Below are 27881 nucleotides of genomic sequence, written 5' to 3'. Positions count from 1 at the left end.
AAAGATTACTGTGCTGTATTAAATTACAGTAAACAGCTGTATTTGCCAGACTAATTCTGTAAAAAAAAAAAAAAAAAAAAAAAAATCAATAAAATAATTAAATGTTAGATCATAATTGAGTAGTAACTAATTCATTCAGTAAAAAGCTGTTGTATGTTGCAGTGGGCACAGTATTAAATAACAGAACAGTAACACTAAAATAATAGTATAACAGTATAAGGAGGGATTTTAATCCATCATCCTGTAGATACATCTGTGGGTGCACCTTTGGAACATAATGTCAATACTCTAAATAAAGCTCATTTAAGTTGCAGTGTTTTCGTGTATGTTCTTGCTCAGTTGAACTGCATGTATTTAAGCTTCCTTTCACAATTCCCAGTCACAGACATGTCTACCAGATGAAACTGTAGAGTAAAAATGTATTGTTTTACAGTGTAAATCAAGTTAAATAGTTGTTTCTTTTCATTATGAAACAGGGAAACCATGCAGCAGTCTTTGTTCATGGAGACGGTTTCCAAGAGGCAAAGAAAAGCATGTTTGAGGTTGACTTAAGGTGTGTCCCTCTTTGTGTTTGTCCTGTGGTCACTAGGTAGATTTACTTAGAGTCACTCCTGTATGCTCTGTGGTTGCCTCACCTGTCCACCAGAGGCCCCTCCCTATCTATACTCCACCCTATGACAACTATAAAGGAAGCTGGGACAAAGACTCATCCGGACAGGCACATCAAATTCACAAATAAGATATCCCAGGTTTCCTTATACCCCAAATCTAGTGCAGTGATACCCTTCTGAGGGGAGAATGACATCCACAGCAGATCGACTGGCCCGTCAGCAGGAGAGCGAAGAGGGCATTGGATCCAACCAGCATGTGGCCAAGTTCTACCAGCAGGACTATAAGACTTTGCATCAGCGTTGTCTAGAGACCGGCTGCCTGTTTGAGGATGACCGATTTCCAGCTACGCGCACATCACTGGGTTACAATGTGCTGGGACCATATTCATCCAAAAGTAAGGATGTGGTTTGGAAGAGACCAACGGTAAGAGATGACAGAGGACCAATGTACTGCAAAGTGTGTGTGTGTGTGTGTGTGTGTGTGTGTGTGTGTGTGTGTGTGTGTGTGTGTGTGTGTGTGTGTGTGTGTGTGTGTGTGTGTGTGTGTGTGTGTGTGTGTGTGTGTGTGTGTGTGTGTGTTGGGGGGGGTCACAATTCATGAGTTAAATAAGATACATCCAAAGAAGTTCTGCCACTCTGCAGAACGATAAGCATTCAGCTGTGATTCTTTATATGTTGTTCTCTGCACAATTTTGCTACCTTGCTGTTACTGAAATACAATGAAGAATCAGTCCACCAGTGTTTTGGTCAAAACAGAAATTAATTACTGATGTTTACTTATGTTCATGAAGAAAACATTCAGTCTCAGATAGAACCTCTGGATCTCTTAAAATCAGAGTAGTGGAATTTTTTATATTGTATTTGGCCATTATTGTTACACACATTTTACTGTCTAGAATTACAAACCTACATTATATACACTATAAACCCCTAACCCCCTAGGACTGAGCAATCATCATGATAATTTAACAAATACAACACACAACATGAAGCAGGTTGCACTTAGAAAATACAAGTAAATGAGCATTCCACATCTCATCCAACAATCCACGTAGATACTAGTATAGTGGTTCCAGTACATATGACAGGACTTAATCCTCCAAAGCAGAAGCTACAGGGCCTTTTGTTTTATAAACAACCCTGTTGTCAGTTAGCTTGTGTTATTTTAAGCAAACGTTAGCTTGCTAGCCAACCTTACCAATCATTCCAAGACACGTGACATCTAATAAAGTAAACAAACGGTCTGCTACAGTCACTACAATTTAACAAGCCAATGAGTTAGATACTTACATTTACTAACTACTAAGTGCCCCTAGCAACACGTGCACTGTGATAGATTTAAATGGGGCGTGTCACAAATTATTGCAGGTAGGCCAGACACTCAGGTATAGATATAGAATGTCCACTTTAGGGGTATAAGACATTATTTCAGAAGATTCTGCTGAGCATGAATATGGGAAATGTGTAGTTATATTTACAATTGCAGGTGTAAAACAATATTCACATATTTTAGTTTTAAAGTAAGGCGTGGTTCTCCATCTTTTGCATTCTGAGAAAGCAACATTTCATCTTGAGAGTGTATAAGATTTGGACACAATGGGTGCAGTGTTGCAGAGAAAATATTTCAGTGAAGTGAGTAGGGGTGTGTCACATTGGCAAAATGGACACAGCTGGTGGGTATGCAGTGATTCAGTATCTCATGAAAAATGGAATGACTTTGAAGGAGATCCTTGAGGACATGGTAATGACATTAGGGGAGGGTGCCCCGTCTTATATGCTACAGTTAAATGCTGTTCAGCCAAATTCAAGAGGGGCAGAACAAGTGTCGAAGATGGAGCAAGATCTGAAAGACCCAGAACTGCCACCTCGACCTCTATGATCCAGAAGATCGATGATATGGTCCTCTTTGACAGAAGAGTAAGAGAGTGTCACGTAGCCAGTACTACAGCCATTTCCCAGGAGAGAGCTCATTCATTTCTGATGGAAGAACTGTGAGTGACAAAATGTTCAGTGTGATGGGCCCTGAGGCTTCTCACTATCGATCAGAAACATACAAAGTTCCAGATGTCCAGAGACAATCTTTGTCTTTTTGAGGCAGATCCACTTAACTTCATGCAACAATTTGTGACCATGGATAAGACATGGGCCCATCACTTTGAACTGGAGTCTAAAAAACAGTCAAAGCAATGGAAGCATGCAGATTCTCCCAAAGCTGTCTCATCTGCTAGAAAGGTCATGGCCTCTGTCCTCTGGGATGCTGAAGGCATCATAATAGTGGACTATCTACAGAAGGGACAGACCATCAGTAGAGCCTATTATTCTTACCTTTTGCAACAACTGTGGGAAAAATGAAGCAGAAGCAGCTTTGAATATGCCGATGAGGTGCTCCGTCTCACCAGGACAATGCTCCGGTCCACACGTCGGTCATCACAATGGCTGCCATTCATGAATGTGGCTTTGAACTTGTTCCACGCTGACCTTATTCCCCTGGGCCCATATGCATGAAGCAGCCTAAGGCTAAAAATAGCTCCTAGTGACGTTATTCTAAGAAAAATCTTAGAAATCCTAGAATTCTTAGCCATTTCTTAGAAGTTTTCCTTGGTAAGATTAAAGTTGTCTGCAAAGCACTTTAGGCTTTAAGAGAGCTCCTAAGGTGCTAAACTGGTAAGAGTAGGGAGGAGGTCTTTTAGGAAGCCTAAGTCTGTCTTAAACAGAGAAGATGGCATAAAAGACAGAGGAAGCGCAGATATTCTCCGTATGTAGGATGACAGTGAGTCAGTAACGCTACCGGCTTCATCTACGTAATTATTTTTGTGTTAATTTACTGTCTTAATGGATTTATAAATTGTTTAGGTTCATGTTATCATATAAAGACTTAATATTATAATTATTTTTATTATCTGTATTACTAATATTGTTATTTTATTTTATTATTACATCTATTTTGTCATTTGATTCTTAAACAGACCACAATGGAAATAAGTGTTTTCACTTTCTTGTGTCATGCATGTATTTTTAATGTATTTACAATTATATTATGTACTCACAATCAACATAGTAAAAACACACGCATGCGCGCACGCTTTTAATATGTAGATATTCGGCATGTGAATGAGGTACATTCAAACATTTTCAAGCTGTGTAATAATTCATTTAATTTTGCTAAGTTTCATCATCATAACAAAGTTATCCTCATGATTACACGTCTTAATGTAGTTCAGTTTGTCTGATCTGTTGATTTCACTGTCCATTCATGACTACGACGGCGGAGCCATGTATTTTTAAATTTCTCCTCCCCTTTTCGTGACAACCAACCACTGCTCTTAGAGGACTGCATCATACCTAGCAATGAGGTCAACCCCACCTTCTCACAAAGATAGGAGTTTCTGTCCCCTCCTTGCGAAGAGTTGCTCACACTGGCTCACTCTTAGGTTAAGATTTCTTGCCAGGACATTTTAGGCTAAGTTAGGAGCTCTTTGAGAGGACTTTGAGTTGCTTTGTGAATACAGGCCATGATTTGGGTCATTCGGACTTCCATCTGTTTTCAAACATGAAAAGGCATCTTGCTGGAACTCATTATAATACTGATAGTGATGTCATATCTGCAATGGATGACGTCCATGAGCTGTAGAATACGACCTTAATGAGAACGGTATTAAAGGCATTGCAGCGATGCCGGAAAAGTGTGTGGACTTACCGGGGATTATGTTGAAAACTAAAGCATTACATTAATTCAGTTGTTTCTTCTTGGTCATGCTCAAAATGTTAAAATCGCCGTTCATATCCCAGAACTATTCTCGTGAATTCACCATCCTCTCATTGTTTGTTTCTATTTATAGGAACTGTGCTCCAACCCGAAATTCATTGATGATGGAGCCACAAGGACAGACATTTGTCAGGGAGGTCTGGGTAAGAGAATGGAAAGAAGTGAGATGGATGGATGCGTGCATAAATGATGATGGCATGGATGGATGATGGATGGATGGTGGAATAATAGATGGATGAATGATCAATGATGGTGTGGTTTTCCTGTTAACATGACAATCGCAAACATGTCTCATGAGTTATACCATTAAGAAGGAGATTTAGCAGATTTCCAACACAGAGTGTTGTACAACCCCAAATCAGAAAAGTAGGGTCGATATGGAAAATACAAAAATAAATAAGTAACTAAATAAAAATAATATAAAAAGCAGTGATGCTTCCATTTCCTTTGACTTCTATTTCATTGCAGACTTTATGAATCCAAGATATTTCATGTTTTGTGTGGCCAACTTCATTTCATTTGTAATATACCTGCTCCTTCCTATATTTAACACCTGCAACACAAAAAAGTTGGGAGAAAGGCAATTGTTGTGAAATACAAGGATTAAGTCGTCACTTTTCCAACCAGTTTTCTTGAAACAAGTCACCCGATCTGCTCTGTGTCGGTCTAATGTCACTTTGAGCAGATGGAATCAGTTAATCAGTGAAATCACCTGGTGAAGTCAGTGGCTGCAAAGAAAAGTTGCACCCTCTTGGCATTTTCAGGAGTAGGTTGCCCACCCCTGATTTACATCAATGATTAAGAAATACAAACAGTAGGTACTTTATGGTAAACCTCTGTCAAGTAGGCATTTGTCAAAAATTGAGTGGCCATAGTGGAAGGAGAAAAGTGAGGGAAGCCACCAAGAGACCTATGGCAGCTCTGAAAGAATAGGGTTTTGAGGATGCGAGTGAAAAAAATAGGAATGGTGCAATGATTGCCTGTTGCATCTCCATTCACAGATTCATGCTGGAGTGGAGCACAGAAGGATTGCAAACAGATCAAATCTAGACTCAAGTTTGCTTTCTGGCAAACTGCATCTGAAGTTTCATCTTCTTTTTAAGAAATTCCTCCTCTATACCACTTCATCATGAAGTTATATAACTGGTGATACAACGGACAAAATTACATTCTGCACAGTTTCTCAAACCACAACCACAGACGCCTACAGCTCCTTCAGAGTTGTCTGGGTGTCTTGGCGGCTTCCATCACTAGTCTCCTTTAAGCACGGTCACTTCATTTTTGAGAACTGCCTATCTGACACAGGTTTACCACACAGTACCACAGGGTTTGTATTTGCTAAAGACTGATGTAAATCAGAGGTCTCAAACCGGTTCCAGAAATGGCCGAGAGGATGCAGGCTTTCTGTGCAACCACCCACTCCAGCAGGTGATTGCACTGATTAACATCACTTTGAGCAGATGAAATCAGTTAATCAGTGAAATCACCTGCTGGAGTAATGTAATGAAATCCACATAGTATTGGTATTAACTAGTATATTTGACGGCACGGTGGATTAGTGGTTAGCGCTCGTGCCTCACAGTAAGAAGGTCATGGGATCGCTTCCCACTCTTTATGTGTGGAGTTTCCATGTTCTCCCCGTGTCTACGTGCGTTTCCTCCCACAATCAGATACATGCTTATTTAGGGTCTCCTTCTCTATTTACCCCAGACCAAGGAAGAGTCTCTACATCTGGAGTTGGTCCCCAGGCACCAGACTGCTCCTAGTGGTTGTATTGTGTCTAACTGTAATTAGGATGGGTTAAATGCAGAGGACAAATTTTGTCGCATATATGTACAATGACAACAAAGTCTCTTCTTCTATTCAGTGACTTGGAAATTTCATGTATTCTTCCCTGACTTAGCTCATAAAAATTGGCAGTATAAGTGATAGTTTAATCCTTATGTAAAAGTAACCATTTAATTCTTATATTGAGAATAAATTGGCCCGTCCTAACTTTTTGTTAGCCTTAAATGCTGGAATAGATGTACATTAACAAATTAAATGAAGTTGACCACACAAAACATGATTTGTATTCATACGGTCTGTAATAAAATAGAAGTCAACGTAAATGTAATGATCACTACTTTTTGTTTTTTGCTTGTATTGCATTTTGTTTTCCCATATCGTCCAAATTTTTTTCTGATTTTGGTCATGTCTCACATCATGCGTCCATGTGCAGGTGACTGCTGGCTCCTGGCTGCCATCGCCTCATTGACTCTCAAAGAGCAGCTCCTAACTCGGGTTGTGCCCCCTGGACAGAGTTTCACTGATGGATATGCTGGAATATTTCACTTCCAGGTCACAGTCAAACAATTATTTACTTCATAATTCATAATTACATCCACCAAGAAAGTAATAAAATCATCTGTGTTTATTTATTTGTCTGTCTGTCTGTTAGTAGGATTACATCAAAACTACTACACGGATTTTGACGGAATTTTTACTGCAGATAGATATTAGGTCATGGAAGACTCCATTAAATTTTGGAGGTGATCAGGATCTGGATCAAGATTTCACTTTATATAGGCGTTGAAGGATTACTAAAAAAAAAAAAAAAAAAAACTTTACAGATTCTCACCAGATTTGCACCGCAGATACATATTAGGCTCCGGAAGACTCCACTGAATTTTGGAGGTGATCCGGATCTGGATTCTGGATCAGGAATTCAATTAATACCTTTCACTTTGTCGGATTTTGAGGATTACGTCAAAACTACTTAATGGATTTTCACCAAATTTTCACCACACACTGGTGTTAGGCCATGGAAGACCCCATTAAAGTTTGGAGGTGATCTGGATCCAGATCTGGATTCTGGATCAAGATTTCACTTTGTAGACTTTTAAGGATTATGCCAAAACTACTTCATGGTTGGTGGATGTCAGAAATCTCGGATTACTCTTGTTACACATATAGGAGGGCATTCATTTAAACACTTTTCTGAAAACTCCTCCGCCACTGCTAAAGATTGGTCAAAGTTTCATCTCTGATTTTGAGATGTTAAACGATTCACCTCATTGATTTTTCAGTTCATTGCTCATACTATATTTAACAGGTGCAATCACACATCTGAATTTTGGTAAAAACAAACAGGTTTTGTTACATTATTTTCCTAAAATTGGATTCCCAATGGTTCAATCAGTAGGATGAGTCTTTCCAGTGACTTATCAACAGAATTTGGAAGCTTGGAAGCTAATTTGATAGCAAAGATGCAAAAACAAGAGATAACAATACTGATATTGCTCAGAGGACATAGAGGATTTTGGTCTGACCTTGTACACATTTCCAAACATCTCGATTTGTAACCAGGATTTGTTTATTTTCCCACTTTAACATTGCATGGTGGGGTGTTTTTTGGCTTTGGCAAATAAATGTATTCTAATGAGGACTCATCTAACTATCTTTAATTTCACTTTTTCCACATAAACACAGTTTTCTCTACCAAGTTGTAGAGACCAGGATGATCTTACAACTTTAGAGTGACAAATTGCAGCAAATCCTTAAACAAATGACCTTAACAGCACTGGACAAAATGGTGGAATTATTTGGGATCACTGATCATATTGATGTTTAAGAAACTTGCATGAATGAGAATTTTTATATCAGTTATCTGACCAGTGGGAGCGCTTCCTTCTCAGCTTTGGCAGTTTGGAGAGTGGGTGGACGTGGTGGTTGATGACCGTCTGCCCACCAGAGATGGAAAGCTGCTGTTTGTTCACTCAGCAGACAGCTCGGAGTTTTGGAGCGCGCTGCTGGAGAAGGCCTACGCTAAGTATGGCTCGTTTCTCAGTCATTGGTCCAATACATAATGAGGCCTACAAGCATAATGTAAAGCATGATAAAAGCGTGTCCATCTTTCTGTGTGTAACAGGGTGAATGGCTGCTATGAGGCCCTGACGGGAGGAAACACCATTGAGGGTTTTGAGGATTTCACGGGAGGGATCGCGGAAATATACACCATGGACAAAGCTCCAGCGGACGTCTTCAAAATCATACAGAAGGCTCTAAGGCTGGGTTCGCTTCTGGGTTGTTCTATTGATGTGGGTCTTATTTTAACACTGATTTGTCTGCTGTTCTGCAACAAATGCCAACAATATTGTTGTTGTGATTTTCATCAGACTAACTTTAGTTGGCTGTTGACTTCTTTCAGATCACCAGTGCGTACGAGACTGAAGCCATAACAGAAAGCAAACTTGTAAAAGGACATGCATACTCAGTCACTGGTGCAGAAGAGGTACATGTCCCTTAACTCACATGTTATCAATAAAAGTGCAGCAAGAAAACACTGGGGGATTCAACCTCTCCCACAATATTCCACTACGTATGGATGGTTAAAGCAAGGCTTTTTGTTACTTTGAACCAAACACTTCAGAAAATAATTTTTAAAATTCTCATGAAATAAATAAAGTAGTTGTTACATAAAAGGTTTCATTGTTTCTAACGGTGAGAGACACTAAATGAAACAATGGCTTTGGAAAGTGATATCCCTGTTTGAAAATGACAAAAATTAAGTTGCATCAGAAAGTTTAGTTTAAAGCTTAAAACACTGAATTAAAGAATTGCTTCATACTGCACAACATTCTACTACTGTAGAATATGATTACGTGTTTTAAAATTCTCAAAACACATAATTAAGTAATTGCTTCAGAAAATGATTCATTGTTTCAAATGGCTTCAAGCACTAAATGGAATGGCTTTGGAAAGCGTTTCACTATTTGAAAACAACCAAATAAAACTAACCAGTTGCATCAGAACATTTACAGTTACAAAAAGGTAAAACCATTAAATTAAGGAATTAATTCATACTTGAATGAAAAGCTTCAGAAAATCATTCATTGTTTCAAATGGCTGGAAACATAAAGTGAAACAATTGCTTTGGAAAGTGGTTCACTATTGAAAATGCTCAAAATGTTAAATGAAATAGGAGCATCAAAAACAGTTTACAGTTCCAAAAACCTTTAAACAGCACAAAATTAAAGTATTGTTTCTTAATGCATCCTGTGCATCTCATTCACAATGGTTTTGTTATACTAATGTAGAATGCAATTCATTTGTTTAAAATGCTCAAAACATAAAATTAAATAATTGCTTCAGAAAAAGATTCATTGTTTTGAGATGCTCAACCCACTACAGTGCTTAGAGACAGAGGACAGGAGCATTGCCTTAGGGAAGAAAGTGAAGAAAGTCTTTTATAAAAATGTTTTGGTTTTTCTAAATTCTGAATACATGAAATGAAGCAATTGTTTTCGAAAATTATTTTTAAAAGACCCCTCTATGATGGTCAGATTTAGTGGACAGAATTCCTTAGTTCATGAAAAATGATTCACTGTTTCAGAACACACATGAAAAAAAATGACTGTTTCAAAACAGTTTTTGTTTGTCCTTTCAAAATATTCTACTATATAGTAATAACAAAAACTAAGCCTTTCGATACTATCAAGAAAATTAAACAATTGTTTCAGAAAGTGATTTACTGTTTCAAAACAAGAATGAACTAATAGCTTCAGTCTCTGGATGGCATCATATTGTATTTTATATTTTGCTGTGTGCAAGGAGTTCAATGTGGTATTCCCCCCAAGGTTCAGCTGAGGGAACACCCGGTTCAGCTTGTCCGTGTCAGAAACCCATGGGGTCACGTGGAGTGGACCGGGCCTTGGAGCGATGGGTAAATGAGTCACGTTCGATATCCACAAACTGCCAGTAAATATTTGGTTAGTTCTAGCAGTGCTCAAAAAACCATTCACTTTAAACACTATCAGATCGAGGGAATGGAATCTTGTTTCTGAAGAGAAGACCAAGCTGAATAATGTCACTGATGATGGAGAGTTTTGGTAAATGCACAACACACGTTTGATTACAACAATGTTCAAATGCCAAATCAGAAAAACAATTCTTAAAAGAAACACACACGCACACACACACACCAGACTCTAGGCATCATTGTTCCTAGGCTGTAAAATACATTGAACAATAGCTAAACTACTACAACTACCAATAGTACTATTTTTGAATTTAGATCTTTCTCTCTTAATTTTAAATAATTGTTGTATTAATTTCATTATTAATTCTTATACAAAACCAACAAATGCTATCATCTTGTAGCTTACCAAAACAAAAAGAGCCTGTAATGACGATGAACTGGTTAGACAGTTAACAAATGTAAATGAACCTCATCTATCCAAAACTGCAACTTTGTTTTGCTTACAATAATATAGACCTGTCTGCCACCCACTGAACAGTGCCACCTGCTGGAGATGTATGGATTTGTTGTAGGAAATAATATTTTCCTCTCATGCATGATGTAAATTAGGAGCAGGTGGGGTTGAAGTAAGATGTAGCTTGAAATTAGCTTGGTTGCCAGTTTCACTTCCAAAGCGTAGGTCTTTGGCCACCAAAGGCGCCACTGCTTGTTTGTGAAAAAGATGCAATGAGTTATTCCATGAATAAATTTACTGCTCTGCTGACAAATGTGTTTGTCTCTGCAGGATGTCCTTTTCAGACTTTGTCAAGCATTTTACCAGGCTGGAGATCTGTAACTTGACACCTGACACGCTCTCAAATGATGGTGAGGGCTGCTGGAACAGCTATCAGTTTAAAGGGATGTGGCGGGTGGGCTCCACTGCTGGCGGTTGCCGTAATAACCCAGGTAAGGGATAACCCATATATCATCAGCTTGACCAAACACCCATGTTGTGCACCGTCATATAAAGGATGTTAACTTTATGAATTCCAGCAACATTCTCATCCAACCCTCAATTTGTTATCCGTCTGGAGGATGTGGACGATGACCCTCTGGACGGGGAGGACGGCTGCACTTTCCTGGTGGGACTGATGCAAAAGGATCGACGACTTGAAAAGAAGTTTGACCGAAATCTAGAGACCATTGGCTTTGCCATCTATGAGGTGCTGCAGAACAATTTCATATTTCACAAGAACTTTGTGTTCTACTTTTTAAACTGGACATATTTTCTAAAATCCTTTCCATGTTTCTTTTACAGGTTCCTGATCAGGTCTGTATTTTGTCTTTTTCATGCCGCCTTGATTAAAACATTGAGCAGAACCTTTCAGCTGAGTAGTTATTAGGGGATTTACTCTATATACTTTGAAAGTAAAATGCAGATATTTTGCAAAAAGATTTTTTTATTTTAGAATTTTATTTATTTATTTATTATTTTTAAACTTTAAAACAGCGTCAGCGTGCTATCACTTAATGCCAGTGGTGGGCACAGTTCAGCTAATCAGCTAACAGCTAATCAGTGAAGCTAATGATTTTGATAGGGGATTAACTTTTCAGATACCTTTGGGAATATGTTTAGATAGCACCAAATCACAACACAAGTTGCCAGAAGGTCTAACCTTACCTGTCCCCTCGAGCAAGCATGTAGGCAAGCATGGAAAGGAGGAAAAAGAAAACCCTTGGGTGATTTTTGAGGACGAAACCTCAAGCAGACCAGATTCAGAAGGGTGAAATACTTCTTTGACCATTACTACTAATAACAAATATCAAATAAAGTACAACAAAGAATTGTCAAATGTGCAAAAGAGAGATGACAGAAGTAAGAACACAGATAAAAAGTTCCACTGAGCAAAGTGACTTATGTACTTACTCATCATGTGACTTGCATTCCAGACACCACCTACTCAGACAGACATAAATGCTGACCATTAGAAGTCTGTTAACTTTCCTTTTCTGAATAACGTTTACTGGTCCAAAACAGTTGTAAAACCTAAAATGATACATTTGTCCCTGTTGAAGCTAATAATCCAGAAAGCAAAATCTACACATCCCACAAAGACAATAAACAACACCTCAAAGAGATGGAGGTACACGAGGTTACTATGTGTACTTTTAATTCTTATTCATTTAATACATTCTGTACTGTGAATAAACTGTACGTTGAACACAAACTGTCTAATTTTATTTGTTCTTTTCTTTCCTTTCATTTGTTTACTTTCCCATGAGCATAATAACGGTTAGCGAAGCTAACGTTTAGGTTAGCTGTGCCCATCTCTACTTATGCTCAATACAATGATCACAATCTAAGTATGATCTGCTGCAGATGTCAAACCGTATGATAATTGTGCTCCAGTCTTTGCATCATATGGACTTCATACTTATTGAACATCAAGTGTCTGTCATCTTTACTACACCGAAAGAGAAGATTCAAATCAGTATTTCTTACTGTATATGCAGTGACTTAATTTGATATAAAGACTATAAAGTTGGCAATCAAATATAAACACAATAAATTTACGACCGGAAAAGCACAGCCTGATTCTTGCTTCAAAGTGATGGGAAAAGTGCTTTTTCTGTGACCTTTCAGCTGGACACTCTGTTGAGGCTCTGACAGATTGCCAGGGTTCGAGTCCAGGTCTGTGCTTCACACTACCTGTCTGAGCCCATGGACAAGACCAAGTCTACCCAACTGTAAATGGGTACCGGCTTTGGCTGGTAAAGTAACCTGCGATCGACTGTCAAACCCTCCAGGGGGAGTCGTAGGCTGTCATTTGTTTTAGGATATTGTATTCAGGGAAAAGTGTGGGCCTCATGGCCTGCATTGGACCTACTACTACTACTACTACTACATCTTTCAACTAGAAAAGAAAAAGATCAAAATGAGCAGTGTGAGCTTTTCTTCAGTGACATTCTTTTTTTTATTCAAAATCATCTAGATGAAGCACAGCTTCATTATTTTCTTCTGCAGATTGTTAAAAATTCTCTATACGGCTGACCAAGTATTTAAAAAATCCTTAAAACATTAAGGGCAAATCTTCAACAGTCCTCTGTCTATGAAGTGCAGGTGTTCCTATTACAGCTACCCATGTCAAATCAGCCAACAAACATTTTTCAACTGGAAAGATTCAAGTATAACTGTCTACAATTATGAGTTAATTCATATAATTTTAAAGAAATGGTCCACCAGGTGACACCAAAGTACCTAATGCACTTTTGGTCACTATTAGCACACTTTATTTGCTGCAATAATGAGAACATATCATCCTCATATAGACAAATGGTAGTTCGATTGCAAAGATAAGGACACTTTGCACACACTGTCCTCAATTATAGACCAACTTTATTTACCACCCTTAACTGTCCACATTGTAAATACTAAAATTGTGAGGATCTGGGGCCTCATGTACAAAGACTTGATTTCCTACATGGATTTCCTACTGAAACATGGCGTACGCTAAAACTCAGAAACTGGAGTACCACAAAAATATCCAGATGCCTCAAAGTGTGTGTACGCATGGATTCAAGCACATTCTGTTTGTACATCCCACTAAATGTGAAATTGAGCGCACACGCACCAAACTCCTCTCTTTCTACGCTCCTATTTAAATATGCACATTTATTTAAATTGTTTGGTTGTCTTGCTTGCCGGTACCATAAATGTGGAGTGTAGTGTGCTTGATCACTTCTGGCATTGCATCTGTATTGTCGTGTGTAAAAATTAAAGCACTTTTAGAGGCAATGTGCAAAAACAATAAAAGCTGTGGCTCGGTCGCTGTTCTTCCATGCAATTCGCTGCAACATAAAATGAAATGAGTGTGTGCATGTGTGTAAATGCAGAGGCTCAAAGCAGAGCACACACACTGAAGTAAAAACATATTGTGTGGCGGCTGACAATGTGTGACATTCACAACATTACACATGCGTTTATTGACAAATACTGAACACAGGGTGACAATCGGGGGCTTGTTAAGAAGCTCTATATTTCCACCATCAAGAAAAAGAAAAACATTAATAATAATAACAAAAAACATATTTGAATGTGCACACATGCCCAAATGTGCCTGCGCTGGTTTTTGTTCAGAACAATTACACAAATAAACTATTTAACCACCAAGCAGCTACCCATTACACACTGTGCCAGCCTCTAGCCTGATGCACACTGAACATTGATAGAATGAAAATGTTTTCTATTAATAAAAACAAATTCATCAAGTGATGGTGCCTTTATAGCAGTATGTGTGCAATCAATAGCTCAAATTATATTAGGGAAACTGGGTCTTGCTGAAAATTATGCTTTAATGTTGGAATATGATGAACTTGGATGACATTTGGATGATTGTGTTCAACACAGCTGGCATGACTTGGCACAAGGTTGACTGGCACACTCCTGAATGCTCAGCCAGCTCCTGCTGGAATGCCCCTGTTGCCAGGAAGTGCAGCTTGATGAGCACCTCTGTGAGCACAGACAACCCCTGGCTCCTTGCCATATTGCACTCAGGGCCAAATGCAGTTCTGCGTGCAACTCCAGTAACAGTGGCTTTGGTAATCGAAATTGGCTTATGAGCCATTTATCGTCATTTGCAAGTAAATCCTTGTGTTCCCTGAATACACGATCACCTCGGATTGCACCATTTGCAACGTCCTCTGACACTAACACAGCCATTGTTAGGCCCCTTCACACATAACACAAAAAATGCAGAAACCGGAAGAAAATCCACGAACCAAAAACAAAATGGGCAACCGCTAAACATTCCACCTGCTGTCAGGTGGTACACATGGATGGACAGACATGCATGATACCATTACCACGGTATCGTGCACGCTCGTGTTCACGCACAGGAACACAGTACGACTGTAGCGGCTGCACTGTGCGTTGTGTTGTTATGACTCCACCCAATCGCTCCCCTCGGGACACGAACTCACGATCCTCAGCATGGAAGTTGGACTCTCTAACCAGAAGGCCAAAACCCAGGGCTCTGGCCTTGGGACCAGAGAATCCTTTTGAGCTGTTGGGAGTGAGGTTTACTAACTACATCTGCACAGCAACACCTGCTGGCCTCCATTACACTAGCACATGGAAAGTTGCGCACACAGCAGCAGAGCAAAAAAATGAAAAAAAAAACCCACCACAATTTATAATACTTCATTCCTGTTATCAAGCGCAGACTTAGACTCCGCCTATATGTACACCAGGAACTAATGAAATGATGTGGATTAATGTTCACCCTTTTATGTTTCACATGAATTACCTGATGCCCCCCTCTCATGAAGACATCAGCCAGGCTCCCATCTCATGAAGAGTCAGCTCCCATGTCATGAGCCGGTATGGCGTGTCCAGCGCGAAGTGATCCAATGGTGCAAATGTGATATGTGTTTAATTATAAATCCCGCAGTGACGTGCACTTTGTGGTGATTTCCTGCAGGGCACAATATTCACCAGTGTTGCGAGACGCTGATGCAGCAGTCAGCTGAAACAATATGTGCTTTAATTTATTTCCATGTCAGTACAGGTGTTCCCCAGCTGTGATTTGCGAGCACATATATTTGAACAGCTGCACGTCGCAGGGGAGCACGCCCACCTTTGTCTGAGGACCTTGTCAGCTCACTGAAAAACAGGCTCACTCTCTGTACCTTTATACTGTGATTTTTATTTTATGTATGTATTATTATTTGTTTGTCCTACATCTGTCTGATGTCTGTGTTTGTAATGTAACACCTTGCGTGCACGGTTACGTCCAGCTGACAGTCAGCTGTCAGCTGACAGGCGTTGTGTGTCGTATGAGCAAAGTGATCACAAATGAATGAGTTCACGCCTTTACCCTTATTTGTTTTATTTAATCTCCAGTCCTTCTGTCTGTCATGTAAACTACAATTTACGTGGTGGAAATTACATCAGCCTGCTCGGCCGGCTTCACACTGTGCTGCATGCTCAGACACTGGCTGGTCCTCATGTGTTCATGTTGGTATGTAATTATCAGCATGTGATGAGGGCGTGAGCGCCTGCCCACACATGTGCATTGCGTGTTCACCAGCTGAGCTGCAGTCCACAATGGTCAGCTGTCCCAGCAGCGCACTGCGTGTGTGTGGGGGCGTTCAGCACAGCCACACCCATGTGTATTGCTAGGTGACGCCACACTCATGGTGTCGAATGTGGTCGCCTGCACTCTACTCTTGTACCAGGAGCACGAATAGCCCCGCCTTTTCTAAGTGTCCAGTGAGAAGTGTTAGATGTCCGTGTGCGACACCTGGAATTTGGCCGACACCTGCTGAGAGGGGGATCGAATGAGCACGCGCAGGGCACTCGCTGTTGTAGCGACAGCTTTATGAGGCATTTGAGGTGTCACAATTGATTTGTCACAATTGCCATTTGACTCCTCCTTCATGCGCCATTCTGCCTCAGTAGAGTTGTGTGTGAAGTGGCCCTAATGCCATTTTATGCATCACTTTGCACATGCTTTTATATCCACCCATATAATTGCAAACATGTTGGTGTGTTAATTGTTCATAAGTGTGTCTGATGTGCACATCACTGACTTCTTGTATTCACACTATTAACGGTTCCCAGCATCACCTCTAGGTGTCAGTAGAGGAACAATAGCTGTAGAAAGGTGCACCACACATTTCCACGGTCATTTCACTTTTGATACATCTGAATGTTAATGTTAGCTTTTTTGTGCATATGCAGCCTTTGTACATGAGGCCCCTGATCTTAAATAAACTGATTATTTAAGCATGGTTTTTGGAAGCACTTAAAATAGATTTTTGTCACAGTTAATGTACCATTTTGTTAATTCCTGTTATGACCTTTGGTGACCTCCGTCAAATGATGTCAGTGAGAATTTTTCATCAAACATTTTATGTTCATTTGATGGTAGGTACATCATGTGACCTAAGTCTGAAGAAAATCTGTGATATTGGTGCAATCACTAGAAAAATAAAGAATATTTTTCATAACATTTTATCATGCATTTATAAGGGAGATATTGTCTTGAAAGTGTGTTAAATACACTTATAGCTGCAGTAATTTGAAAATGATTTTGCATCAAATTTCACTAGATTTTGTACAAAATTTAGCCCATGTCCACACTCTAAACTTCCACTGCAGCACAAAAAAGCACAAAGTTAATAGTAACCTGACAATATTTCCACTCCAGGAAAGGTGAAGTATAGCTAACGCCATGAAACTTGAATACAATTGCAGCTGTGCAATAGTTTATGTCACAAAACCCTCAAATGTTTAACATCAGTAATTCCGGATTCGCCCAGCATCATAATTTAGCCTAAGCAGGAGTGAAGATGGAGCGTTTGCAGCAGTTTCAGCAAGTTTTTCAAATCATCCTTCGGATTCACTCTTACTTCAGTGTTCGGTTCATGCTGTTTGCCTGTGCGGTGTTCTGACATGTGACTGCAGCTCTGTGTGTTCAGTTCAAAGGTCTCAGTAATGTACACCTGGGCCCGGATGTGCTGCTGCGACAGAGAGCTGTGGCGATGAGCAGCACCTTCATCGATACGCGGGAAGTGTGCACCCGCTTCAGACTGCCTCCGGGAGAATACGTCATCATTCCCTCCACCTTCCACCCTCACAAGAACGGCAACTTTGTTCTCAGAGTGTTCTCTGAGAAACAGGCCGCCACCAGGTACTAGTCACCTTAGATACGCCTGGCAACCCCAGCTGGTGCAGCCATCTAGTGGGCAAAACTCAGCCTTGAACCCTTTATGATGTCATATAAAACAAGCCAACAGTAAGAATGTTTTCTAACTACATCTCAAATTATGCTTTTAATTCTTTTAGTCAACTTGAGGAAGACGTTGATGTTGAGCTTGAAGAAGAGGTAATAAATATCAGCTCTGCAATATATTCCAGCATGAATTGTTTTTCCAGAAACACTTTAAACTAATATAATGAACCAAAACCTTCAAACTTATCAATAAAATAGCAAGGAAAATGATTATGCATAAAGTTAAAAAAATCAAAATTTTTGGCAAACTATATATTTTCAGAAAGAAATGAGTTATCCAAAAAACAATGTTTCCATTTTTTTTTCAAAGATCATTTTACAGATCTTAAAATAAATAAAAAAAATTATTAAATAACAATATGGCGCAAACTGTCAGCTTTACATTGAGGGTAACAGTGTAGGAATGGTAGCACCTTCCTGCACGTGGTTACATATTTTTTAAGGGATCAAAAGTCATCAAACAATTCTCTGTTCAGCTGTTTTGTGCTGCTTAATCATTACTTCATTGACAAGTCAACTACTAAAACATCTAGAGCGCATTTCAAGTGCTTTATTTCCTTTGTGGTTCAGTGATACGACTGTTTTATGTGAATACATAAACTGTTTCAACAGTCACAGCTTAACCTCGTCAGCACAGACCTCGTCATTATTTGGTATTTATGAACCTTGCTGGAGAATTTTTTAATGTACTTTCAGAACATGAAATCTAAATTTTAACTACTTAAATCAGTGATATAATGTAGTTACAAACTTTTTACTCTGTCAATAATCCAACTGTTATTTTTTCAGGTTGCTGAAAAATATCAGCAAATGAGAGCAAACAGGAATAAACTGTCAATAAAATTATTTAATAAAATTCTTTAATCAAAAATGAAAAATTTAATTTAAAGCGATCTGCAATAACAATATATATTTTCTATGCTTGCCAGAGACAGATATGTTCTTTTGATAAATGATTATTCAATTACAAGTTCCTTAAAAAAAAATTTCTGACTAATTGATTCACTAATTGTTTTAACTCTATGCATAATCATTTTCCTTGGAGTCCGGTTCTGTGTGTTCAAGTCAGCATTTGTGTGTCAGAAATCTCAGTCAGTCATTTTTTTGTGCTTTGTGTTGTTGCAGGAAGATATACGTGAGAGTGATGTGGATCCTGCTTTCAAGCACAGCTTCAGGCAGATTTCTGGCAGCGTAGGTTAAACTGAAGAAATGTGAAAACTGACCAAAATCTGCCAATAACTCTGACTATTTTCTTGGTGAACATTTTTCCAAACAGGACTCTGAGATCTCAGTCTTCGAACTCATTGCAATTTTAAACAAAGTTGTCTCACGTCGTAAGTTGGCTGAACAGGTTTTAAAATTAATGAATTATGGCCTTGTTATTTCCATACGAGTGATAAGTGTGTGTGTGTGTGTGTGTGTGTGTGTGTGTGTGTGTGTGTGTGTGTGTGTGTGTGTGTGTGTGTGTGTGTGTGTGTGTGTGTGTGTGTGTGTGTGTGTGTGTGTGTGTGTGTGTGTGTGTGTGTGTGTTTCTTGTAGGCTGTGATATAAAGACGGATGGTTTCAGCCTTCAAACAGGTCGCGATATCATCAGCCTGCTGGATGTATCCTGTTAAATATCAAACCTTACAGGGGGTCACCTTTTGTGCACACTTGAAAAGAGCCTTAAACTAAGATGATGCACCTTTTTTTTTTTTAAATCAAAAGTGTGTGTGTGTGTGTGGGGGGGGGGGGGGGGGGGGGGAGCTGATTCTGGTCCTGTTGGTTTAAATGGCAAGGAATAGATTTTTTTAAAACTTATACTCCAAGAACTTTAGGTACGGTAACGTCATCCAACTCGAATGACAAGATATGTAATCCTATTCAAATATGTTTAATGAAAAAAAGAAAGTTTACATTTACACTCTATCGCATGGCACCTCAACTCTGCCTGTCTGCCTCACGAGATTAAAAAACATTGTTTATAAGTTTTGACGTGGGGAGTACATGCTATGACCATCCAATATTAATATGTTTTTAACCTTTTAAACATTATTTATGACCTATGCATGACATCAAATTACATGAAATTTGCATCATTTAACTTTTACTTGTCCATCTGGGAGGAGACCCTGTGGAAGACCCAGGACTAGGTGGAGAGATTAAATCTTCAAACTGGCCTGGGAATGCCTCAGGATCCCCCAGTCAGAGATGGTTAATGTGGCCTGGAAAAGGGAATTCTGTGGTCCCCTGCTGGAGCTGTTGCCCCCGTGAACCAATTCCTGATAAGTGGTTGAAGATGAGTGATGAGTGAGTGAACTTTTACTTAATTTGGCTGAAGTTGTAGCTCTTACAATAGCTTAAAGTTGCATTATATATCTTGAATTATTTTATTCTGCTTCGTCTGAAAAGGACCCATATGGAGCAAATAGCCCATTACTTCAGCCGCTGAGAGGCCTTTATTCCATTCCACCCTTATGAATATGAAATATGAATATGAATCACTGTGTCAGTAGGGTTCCATTTCAAACTGCATTATGTCATGTTATCTTGGTGAGTATTACAAAAAACTGCACAAATGTTAGGTGAAATCTTTTTTTTTTTTTTTTTTTTTTTTTTTTTTGTGCTCTGTGTTCCTGGGGTGGGGGGTGAGGGAATAGAATATTATTGTTAGATTGATATATTGGCAGGCGGCTTAGTGGTTAGCACTATCGCCTCACAGCAAGAAGCTCATGGGTTCAATTCCCACCTGGCCTGTGTGGAGTTTGCATGTTCTCCCTGTGTTTGCGTGGGTTCCCTCTGGGTGCCCCGGCTTTCCCCTTGGCTTCCTCATGCAGGTTAGGTGAATTGGAATCTTTAAATTGTCTGTAGTTGTGTGTGTAATGTGTTTGTTTGTCTGTATGTGGCCCTGTGACAGACTGGTGTCCTCTCCATGGCTTACCCCGCCTTACGCCCTGTGACTGCTGGGATAGGCTCCCAGTGACTCAATCTTGGTTAAGCGGTTGAAAATGAGTGTGTGTGTGTGTGTGTGTGTGTGTGTGTGTGTGTGTGTGTGTGTGTGTGTGTGTGTGTGTGTGTGTGTGTGTGTGTGTGTGTGTGTGTGTGAGATATTGGCATATCTGAATTTAGATTAATCAAATATCAAAATTGGTATCAGATTTTAACAATCTTGTTTTGTTGTGTATCACACACATATAAGCTTGTTTAGTGGGCACATCCTACACTGAAAGTAAAAGTATGGACTTCTGTGACGTATGTCACCAAACTACAAAATGAGACATTTCAGTGCTAAATTGTGTAGATAGCAGCTGGAGTTCTACATGTACACTCACAGATTTATGGGATTTTGAGGATGTTTAGCATAGAACAGCAACCACATTTAAATGTGAACACCAGATAAAAACTGACTGTGTACAACAGAACCCCTTTAAATGAAGACTAATGTCGCCACAAATATGGAAATTTTTTGACCCATCTCAAGAGGTCAAAACTCAATTATGACAATATTTAGTTTTGAACAGAAGAAAAATGGGGTGAATTAAAGACAAATGTTTTTAAAAATCTTAACAGTGTTCAGAAAGATGAAAGTGCCAAGCTGGGACTGATTGAATTCCACATGCTCTGGATCAAAATCCAGAAATACCTGGTAAGGTCAGATTCATTCAGTCTTTTATTTTCACAGTGTAAAACCTGGCTATGCAAGTAATGCAACACATGTGTTTGTTTGGGTTGAACAGGAGATCTTTAAGAAGTATGACTCAGACAATTCTGGGACCATGAGTTCCCACGAGATGAGAGGAGCCGCCTCAGAAGCAGGTACCAACAGAAATCTCACATATGGAAAGCCATCAAGTATAATAACATCCATTTTCTGAGCCTGTTTGTGCCAGGTGAGGAGTGTTAAGTCAGGAGGAGGCTGGAGCTGATTGTGTGAGAGGAGCGGTACACCGTGTGCAGGCCGCCAGTCTGTCCCAGGACCAAATATAGACAGACAAACACATTCACACCTTTGGAAGTGGGAGGCAAGGTTGGGTAGGATTACTTTGAAAGAATACATGTGGATTACATGTATGTATGTACATACATTTGGATTACTTGTAATCTGATTACTTTTGGATTATATTTCAAAGTAATCCTACCCAACCCTGGTGGGAAGACACCAGAGCACTTGAAGGGAACCCACACAAACATGGGGAGAACATGCAAACTCCACACAGAAAGGACCAGGTGGGAAGTGAACCTGGGACCTTCTCGCTGTGAGGTAACAGTGCTAACCACTAAGACACCGTGACGTTCTTAAGGGCACCTTCACACATAACATGAATGAGGCAGAATGGCGCACGAAGGAGTCAAATGCCACTCGTGAAAAATCAGAGGCGCCTCAAAGGCCTCGTACAGCTGTTGCCACAACCATTCTCGTACACCAGCGGCCGAAAGACAGCGAATGCCCTGCGAGTGCCCATTTGACCCCTCTCTGAGCTCACACAGCACAGCAAGGCGCCGCTCAGCTGATATCTGGCTGGTCACTCACTGACAGCTGGAAATGACATCTAAGTGCAGACAACATGTTCCATGAAAAACACAGAGAACACAACCAGGACAAGTATATAAATAATTACATAACAAATAACTAAAATGAAAAATCACACAACACAGAAACAGAGAGTGACACTTTGGTCGGTGGGCTGAACAGGCGGGCGTGTCTGTACACAGCAGCAACTGTTGAGATCTCTGGACTCGTGAGTCACAGCTGGAGAACACATACCTTGTTTTGTAGGACAAGACATTACAACTCTACACTGTGAGGCGTGTGTGTCTGCTTGACATTTCATGACTGTACGTCTATGACCATGGGTCAAGGTTCATACTTGTATTGTCCGCTTGATAAGAGGGATTAAATATTAGAAACTGCAGCGTTTTTATGGTGTGTGGTTTTTATTTTTTTTTCTCCACAGCAGCGGCCACGCTCCAGCTGCTCGCACTGTGTTCGTGCATGTGCACAAGCGTGCACAAAACCATTGCCACTGTATCGTGCATGCCTGTCTGACAGTGTGTTCCTCCTGACAGCAGGTGGAATGTTTTGCGGTTCCCCATTTTGGTTTTTGTTCACAGATTCTCTTCCGGTTTCTGCTTCTTCGCCCAACGTTGTGTTATGTGTGAAGGGGCCCTAATAATGACAACAACTGCAGCCACCACAAGGGTGACCTTGTGGCCACAAATCTTTCCACAATATCAGTACAACCATTAATAATAACTAATAATGGTAAGGCCATATAAAATAAAAACATTTTGGCACATATATAACATCTGGGAAACAAAGGGGTGCAACACTCCTTTGTGATTCTGTGATACCACAATATCTGGATCTTTATGGTGTTGACATGTAATCAGTTCCAGAAGTGGGTAACCCCAGATTCAGTGAGTTAAAGTCCTATCATATATTGTTTGTACCTGTACACCTGAAACAGGAGAATTCAATGATTAGCTCATCTACCTACCTGAAGAGTTGAACTAATTAGAATCACCTGGTTTAGTGGTGGATGGAAAAAAAAAATAAGTGGTAGGAATTTTATTCACTAAAGCCAGGATTATCCTCCTATGATCATTTCTGTCCAAAACTGACCCACCTTATCCTGGACTAACAGACAACCCTTCTATGATATTCTATCATATTGGTTCCAAACTGTGTGATTTAAACAGTTATGACCTAGAATTACTCATAACAATATACATCCTAACAGCATTCACAATGAAAAAACTTTTATGAAATAAATTTTATTTATTTAATATATAAGTGAAGAGCCTAAGTTTCAACAGGCTTCTCTATTCAGTGTGGACTGTTCACTTTGGTCTTGTGTCTGTATTCTTTTTACTATAAAATAAAAAAAAATTGTCCAGACTGCAAACTAAAAAAGATTATTAAATTGCATTTATGAAAAAGAATGCTGTTATTGTTTGCCAGAGGTTGATGAGGAACTGATTTCTGTAGGGAGGTCTTTCTTATTATTCTGGCCTGCAGACAGGCCGGATGAGCCAGATGAAGGGATCAGTGTCCTTTACTGTACACACAAAGCAAACATGGGTGAGGCCGTGCAACATAACCCGTCCCTGAACTCCATGCTTGCACAAAAGCATATCTTGTTTCTTCCACAGGTTTCCATGTGAACAGTGAAGTGCTGCAGGTTATCGTCAACCGTTACGCCGACTGCCAGTGTGGCATCGACTTTGACAGTTTTGTCGGCTGTCTCATTAAACTGGAAATGCTCTTCAGTAAATTTCATAAAACACACGTTTGATATATTAAATTCTGAGCCAAGCTGAAGTGTGTTCAAGATCCTTTTTTTTGTTTGATTAACAGAAGCCTTTAAGACTCTGGACAGAGGAGGTTTGGGGAAAATTGAGCTGAAGCTGCAGCAGGTGTGGAAAGAGAACATTCATACTAATCCTGTTGCTGAGTTAGTCAGCTGATTAATATAATCTTTTTGTCCCTTTTAGTGGCTGTGCTTGGCACTCTAGAGGACAACACAAGCAAGGATTGTATCAAGATACCTGCATACAAATGTGCTAAGTTAAAGCTACAATGTGTAGGATTTAGGGAACATAGCATTTATACATGGTGGTTCAGACATTTTTATATAACGGCTGAGTGGATCCTTGTCATTTGATTGGTGATTTGTATGTCACGTGATATGGATTATTCGTTCCATTTAACGTGCAAATTTGGTTCAATACATTTTGTACCATTGCGCGCTGCAAGCCCCGCCCACAAACACACTAGAGGGGGCGGCATTTAGCTAAACATGGCGGAGTTTGTTTTGCTGATGGACAATGATTTGAATGAGCTAACTGATGGTGCTAATTCTTCTAACACACACACACACACGCACACACACAAAACAAATCCACTACGCTGTAAGCCGTCTGGAGGCATGAAGAGCTGTTAGAATGAAAACCTGGACAAATTTCTAATGTGATTTTTCACTGGACTGAGGAAGTACACTGTCTTTTTTTTTTTTTTTTTTGGTTTGTTTTTCGTGTTGGATTGTTGATGTCAAAGCACCGGTGATACACACCAAAATGTAAGTCCCTTTTTTGTAGTTTATAAATTAATATAATATCAAATGACACAGATCTATTTTAGTCGTTATATAAAACAAATAATGAATGATTTACATTCTTTCAATGGAACGAATATATTTGCCTCGTTGAACGGAACATTCCATCTTTCACCTCATGAAATATTCGTACCACTGAACTCATAAACATTCACTATTTGTATAACAGTACTTGGCAGACACACCAAATGTAGGGTTTTAGACAATGGATTTATCAGACTTGAGTTATGGTTCTTGGTGTTGCTGTTAGCATAGTAGTGCATCACAAAAGGAGCTCAATATCTAGTGTATTTCTTCTCCATGGAGTGGGCCCCCTCTCGTGGAGGCCGCTATGCTGAAGCACCATGTTTGTACAGGAGCCCTAATGGGACATACCTGTTCTTTTGTCTTCAATCTTTCAGCCATGCTGCAAATTGCAAATGATTGAAGACAAAATAAGAGGAATGAGTGATTGTTGGTTCCTAATGCTGTCTAACAAGTTTGAGAACCTTGATTTTTATGAAATGGAGGATCATAGTACATGTTGGTTGTCACAAGACAAGGCAAAGAAGCATGAATTAAAGTCACCAAAGAAGCAAAAATGTGAAAGGAAACAATACTGTGACCAGCAATCCACAACCCCACCTCTAAATGACATTAAATGCTGTACACTGTAGCTTTAAATTTAGGGATGGGTATTGATAAGATTTTATCGCTATCGATACCATTATCGATTCCGCTTATTGATCCGATTCCTTATCGATTCCCTTATCGATACCTCTTGTGAATTTTCTGTGTACTAAAAGTAGGCTTTACAGGTTTTCTATATCAACAACAATTTATTGAGTCTTAAAGTAAATAAATGTGAAATCGGTCACTGGATCCTTAAACTCTGGACATAAATAAACTCTACATGGTGGATCCTTGATCTCTGGACATAAATAGAAATAAACAAAATCTGTAGTTTTTGTCAAAAGCATTTCCTTTCAGACATTATTGGCATGAATGTCTTTCCATACATCTGAGCTGAGTTCTTACAGCTGTGCTGTGCTGCACGACAGGATGTAATTCAGAAAGAATGCAGGATGTCTCCTTGTGGGAGGAAAAAAACGTTTTATTCGATTGTAGTTTATTGTCTGTATTACAGCGTTTGGAAAGAGGTGTCATTTTATTTAAAGCGGCAGTTCGTTTTGAAGTTATTAATTTCGACCAGACTCTGTCTTGGCAGAGAGCCGCGCAGCGTTTGGAGCTATGCCAACGGAATGGAGGACGATTCTTGTTTCTTGACTGCAACAAGACAAGAGTCCCAGTTAGTGATTTTAATCCACACAGTGACTCACAGTTTACATATTTCAATGGCTTTGAGAGGGGTTAAGAAGCAGACTTGCCATTTATGAAGAGCTTCGAATCAAAGAACCAATGAGTCAGTGGATCGAAGCATTGCTTCATTGGTTCACGCTTCAAAGTGAAGTCACTGCAGAAACAATGATTACAGACCCTGCAGCAGGTCTGTAATCATTGTTGAGAAATGATCATTTTCCCGACAAACACCGTCAAAAACAACCGCTGCTCTGAAGGACTGATAAGGGAATCGTTAAGCAAAAAGACTATTGATATCAGTGAATCGAATCATTTAACGATACCCGAAAATAACCAGTTCTCGATACCCAACCCTATTTAAATTATTTATGCTTGGTTAAATCAATATACAGTCTATGATTAAATTCCATTTTAATAATTTAAGTGAAAAATATGCTACATGTATAAGTAACCCAATAGTTTTGAATGGCAAAAATAAAACTCAAGTAAAGCATTTTGATAGCGTTAAGTGACAGGGAAAGCTTCTTTTATTAAATGGTGGTGTGTTAGCTGTTAAGTACATCTGTCATATGGACAAAATAAAATCTATTTGTGACCCCATGTAGTCCGTCTCTCTTTTACAATGAACTGTTTTAACTAACAATTCTGTCATCCTGTCACTGAAATACAAACATATTCACTTCTGTCTCTATTTCAAAAACAGCAGAAATTTGACATAAATGCTTACACCAAAGAATGTGAACTGAGTTTATGTTCTTCTTGATACCAGTAATTTTTTTTAAAAACATTTGTTGTCATCAGTGCTTTAGTGTTAATGCTGCAATAACAATATTTCATTCCATTGGTCTGTTGTTACTGGAAGGACTAGCACATGTGTGAACATCATACAGTATACCTGCCTGATATTACCAAGGGAAACATACGAGGTATTAGCATACTACATTATTTGTATATAACTGAATTTAACTTGCTATTTTCTGAGCAAGGACAAGTGATGGGGAAAAAAACCTGAATAAATGAACAGGAGTAAATGGGATGACAATGCCCACATTTTATCTCTGAGCCCTAATGATTGACAAAGCTATGAGGAACATCTCAAAGTAGCAAAATCATCTTAGTCACTCAAGGAGTGTAGCTAAACTATCCATTATTGTCTTACAACTAAGAGCAAATATCACACTTTGATTCAATAAATTAGTTATATATAGTCACAATAGCCACCACTGTCAGCTAGCAAGGACAGCACTGTGTTGAATGGGCCATGTTGGCTAGCTACATGTTAGCTAGCTAGGCTAACAATCACTTCCTTTTTGGACAAACTTATAACTTCTCCCTAAACGACAACATTTCCCTTCCTGCTTAGTCACTGTGACACCTACAATTAATCAGTTTATTGAAGCCATCCTTAGCTTTGAAGCTTTTCCTTTTTGTCTTTCTTTGGTTAATAAATGACTAGGCATATCCTTTTTTTCTGGTAAATTCTGGTAAATAAATGTATATAAGACCAACATTTGGTACAGCTTTGACAAAACTGCCAGCTTCATTTGAACAAATCATGAGACATCAATCAGAACCAGATGTACAGGCTGGATGAAA

At 39.3% G+C, this 27881-nt stretch overlaps 1 protein-coding gene across 1 annotated transcript; it reads left to right on the top strand.

The window, feature by feature from the left end:
• The first annotated feature begins 798 nt into the window (after positions 1-798).
• On the top strand, positions 799-24499 carry LOC117523202 (calpain-1 catalytic subunit-like). Its single transcript, XM_034184654.1, has 21 exons — positions 799-1035; positions 4451-4520; positions 6599-6717; positions 8055-8188; positions 8288-8456; positions 8567-8656; positions 10002-10081; positions 10176-10247; positions 10902-11062; positions 11150-11319; positions 11415-11426; positions 17579-17790; positions 17946-17985; positions 19018-19083; positions 19169-19226; positions 19432-19496; positions 21449-21517; positions 21609-21687; positions 24025-24141; positions 24230-24288; positions 24367-24499. Exons 1-21 carry the CDS (start codon positions 799-801, stop codon positions 24385-24387), a joined length of 2100 nt encoding a protein of 699 aa, XP_034040545.1. The 3' UTR covers positions 24388-24499.
• Positions 24500-27881: the final 3382 nt, after the last annotated feature.

This window comes from Thalassophryne amazonica, chromosome 13 (genome assembly GCF_902500255.1).
Source record: "Thalassophryne amazonica chromosome 13, fThaAma1.1, whole genome shotgun sequence".
Classification (NCBI taxonomy): Eukaryota; Metazoa; Chordata; class Actinopteri; order Batrachoidiformes; family Batrachoididae; genus Thalassophryne; species Thalassophryne amazonica.
Note: the sequence above shows the minus strand (reverse complement) of the source record. Positions and strands in the feature narration are given on the sequence as shown.

What these genes read in the sequence shown, in the direction of transcription:
- LOC117523202 (XM_034184654.1), top strand. Translation starts at nt 799, where the DNA reads ATGACATCCACAGCAGATCGACTGGCCCGTCAGCAGGAGAGCGAAGAG. An exon ending in TCAGGCAGATTTCTGGCAGC is followed by an intron (nt 19,084 to 19,168) that starts GTAGGTTAAACT and finishes TTTTCCAAACAG; the next exon opens with GACTCTGAGATCTCAGTCTT. An exon ending in ATATCATCAGCCTGCTGGAT is followed by an intron (nt 19,497 to 21,448) that starts GTATCCTGTTAA and finishes AACAGTGTTCAG; the next exon opens with AAAGATGAAAGTGCCAAGCT.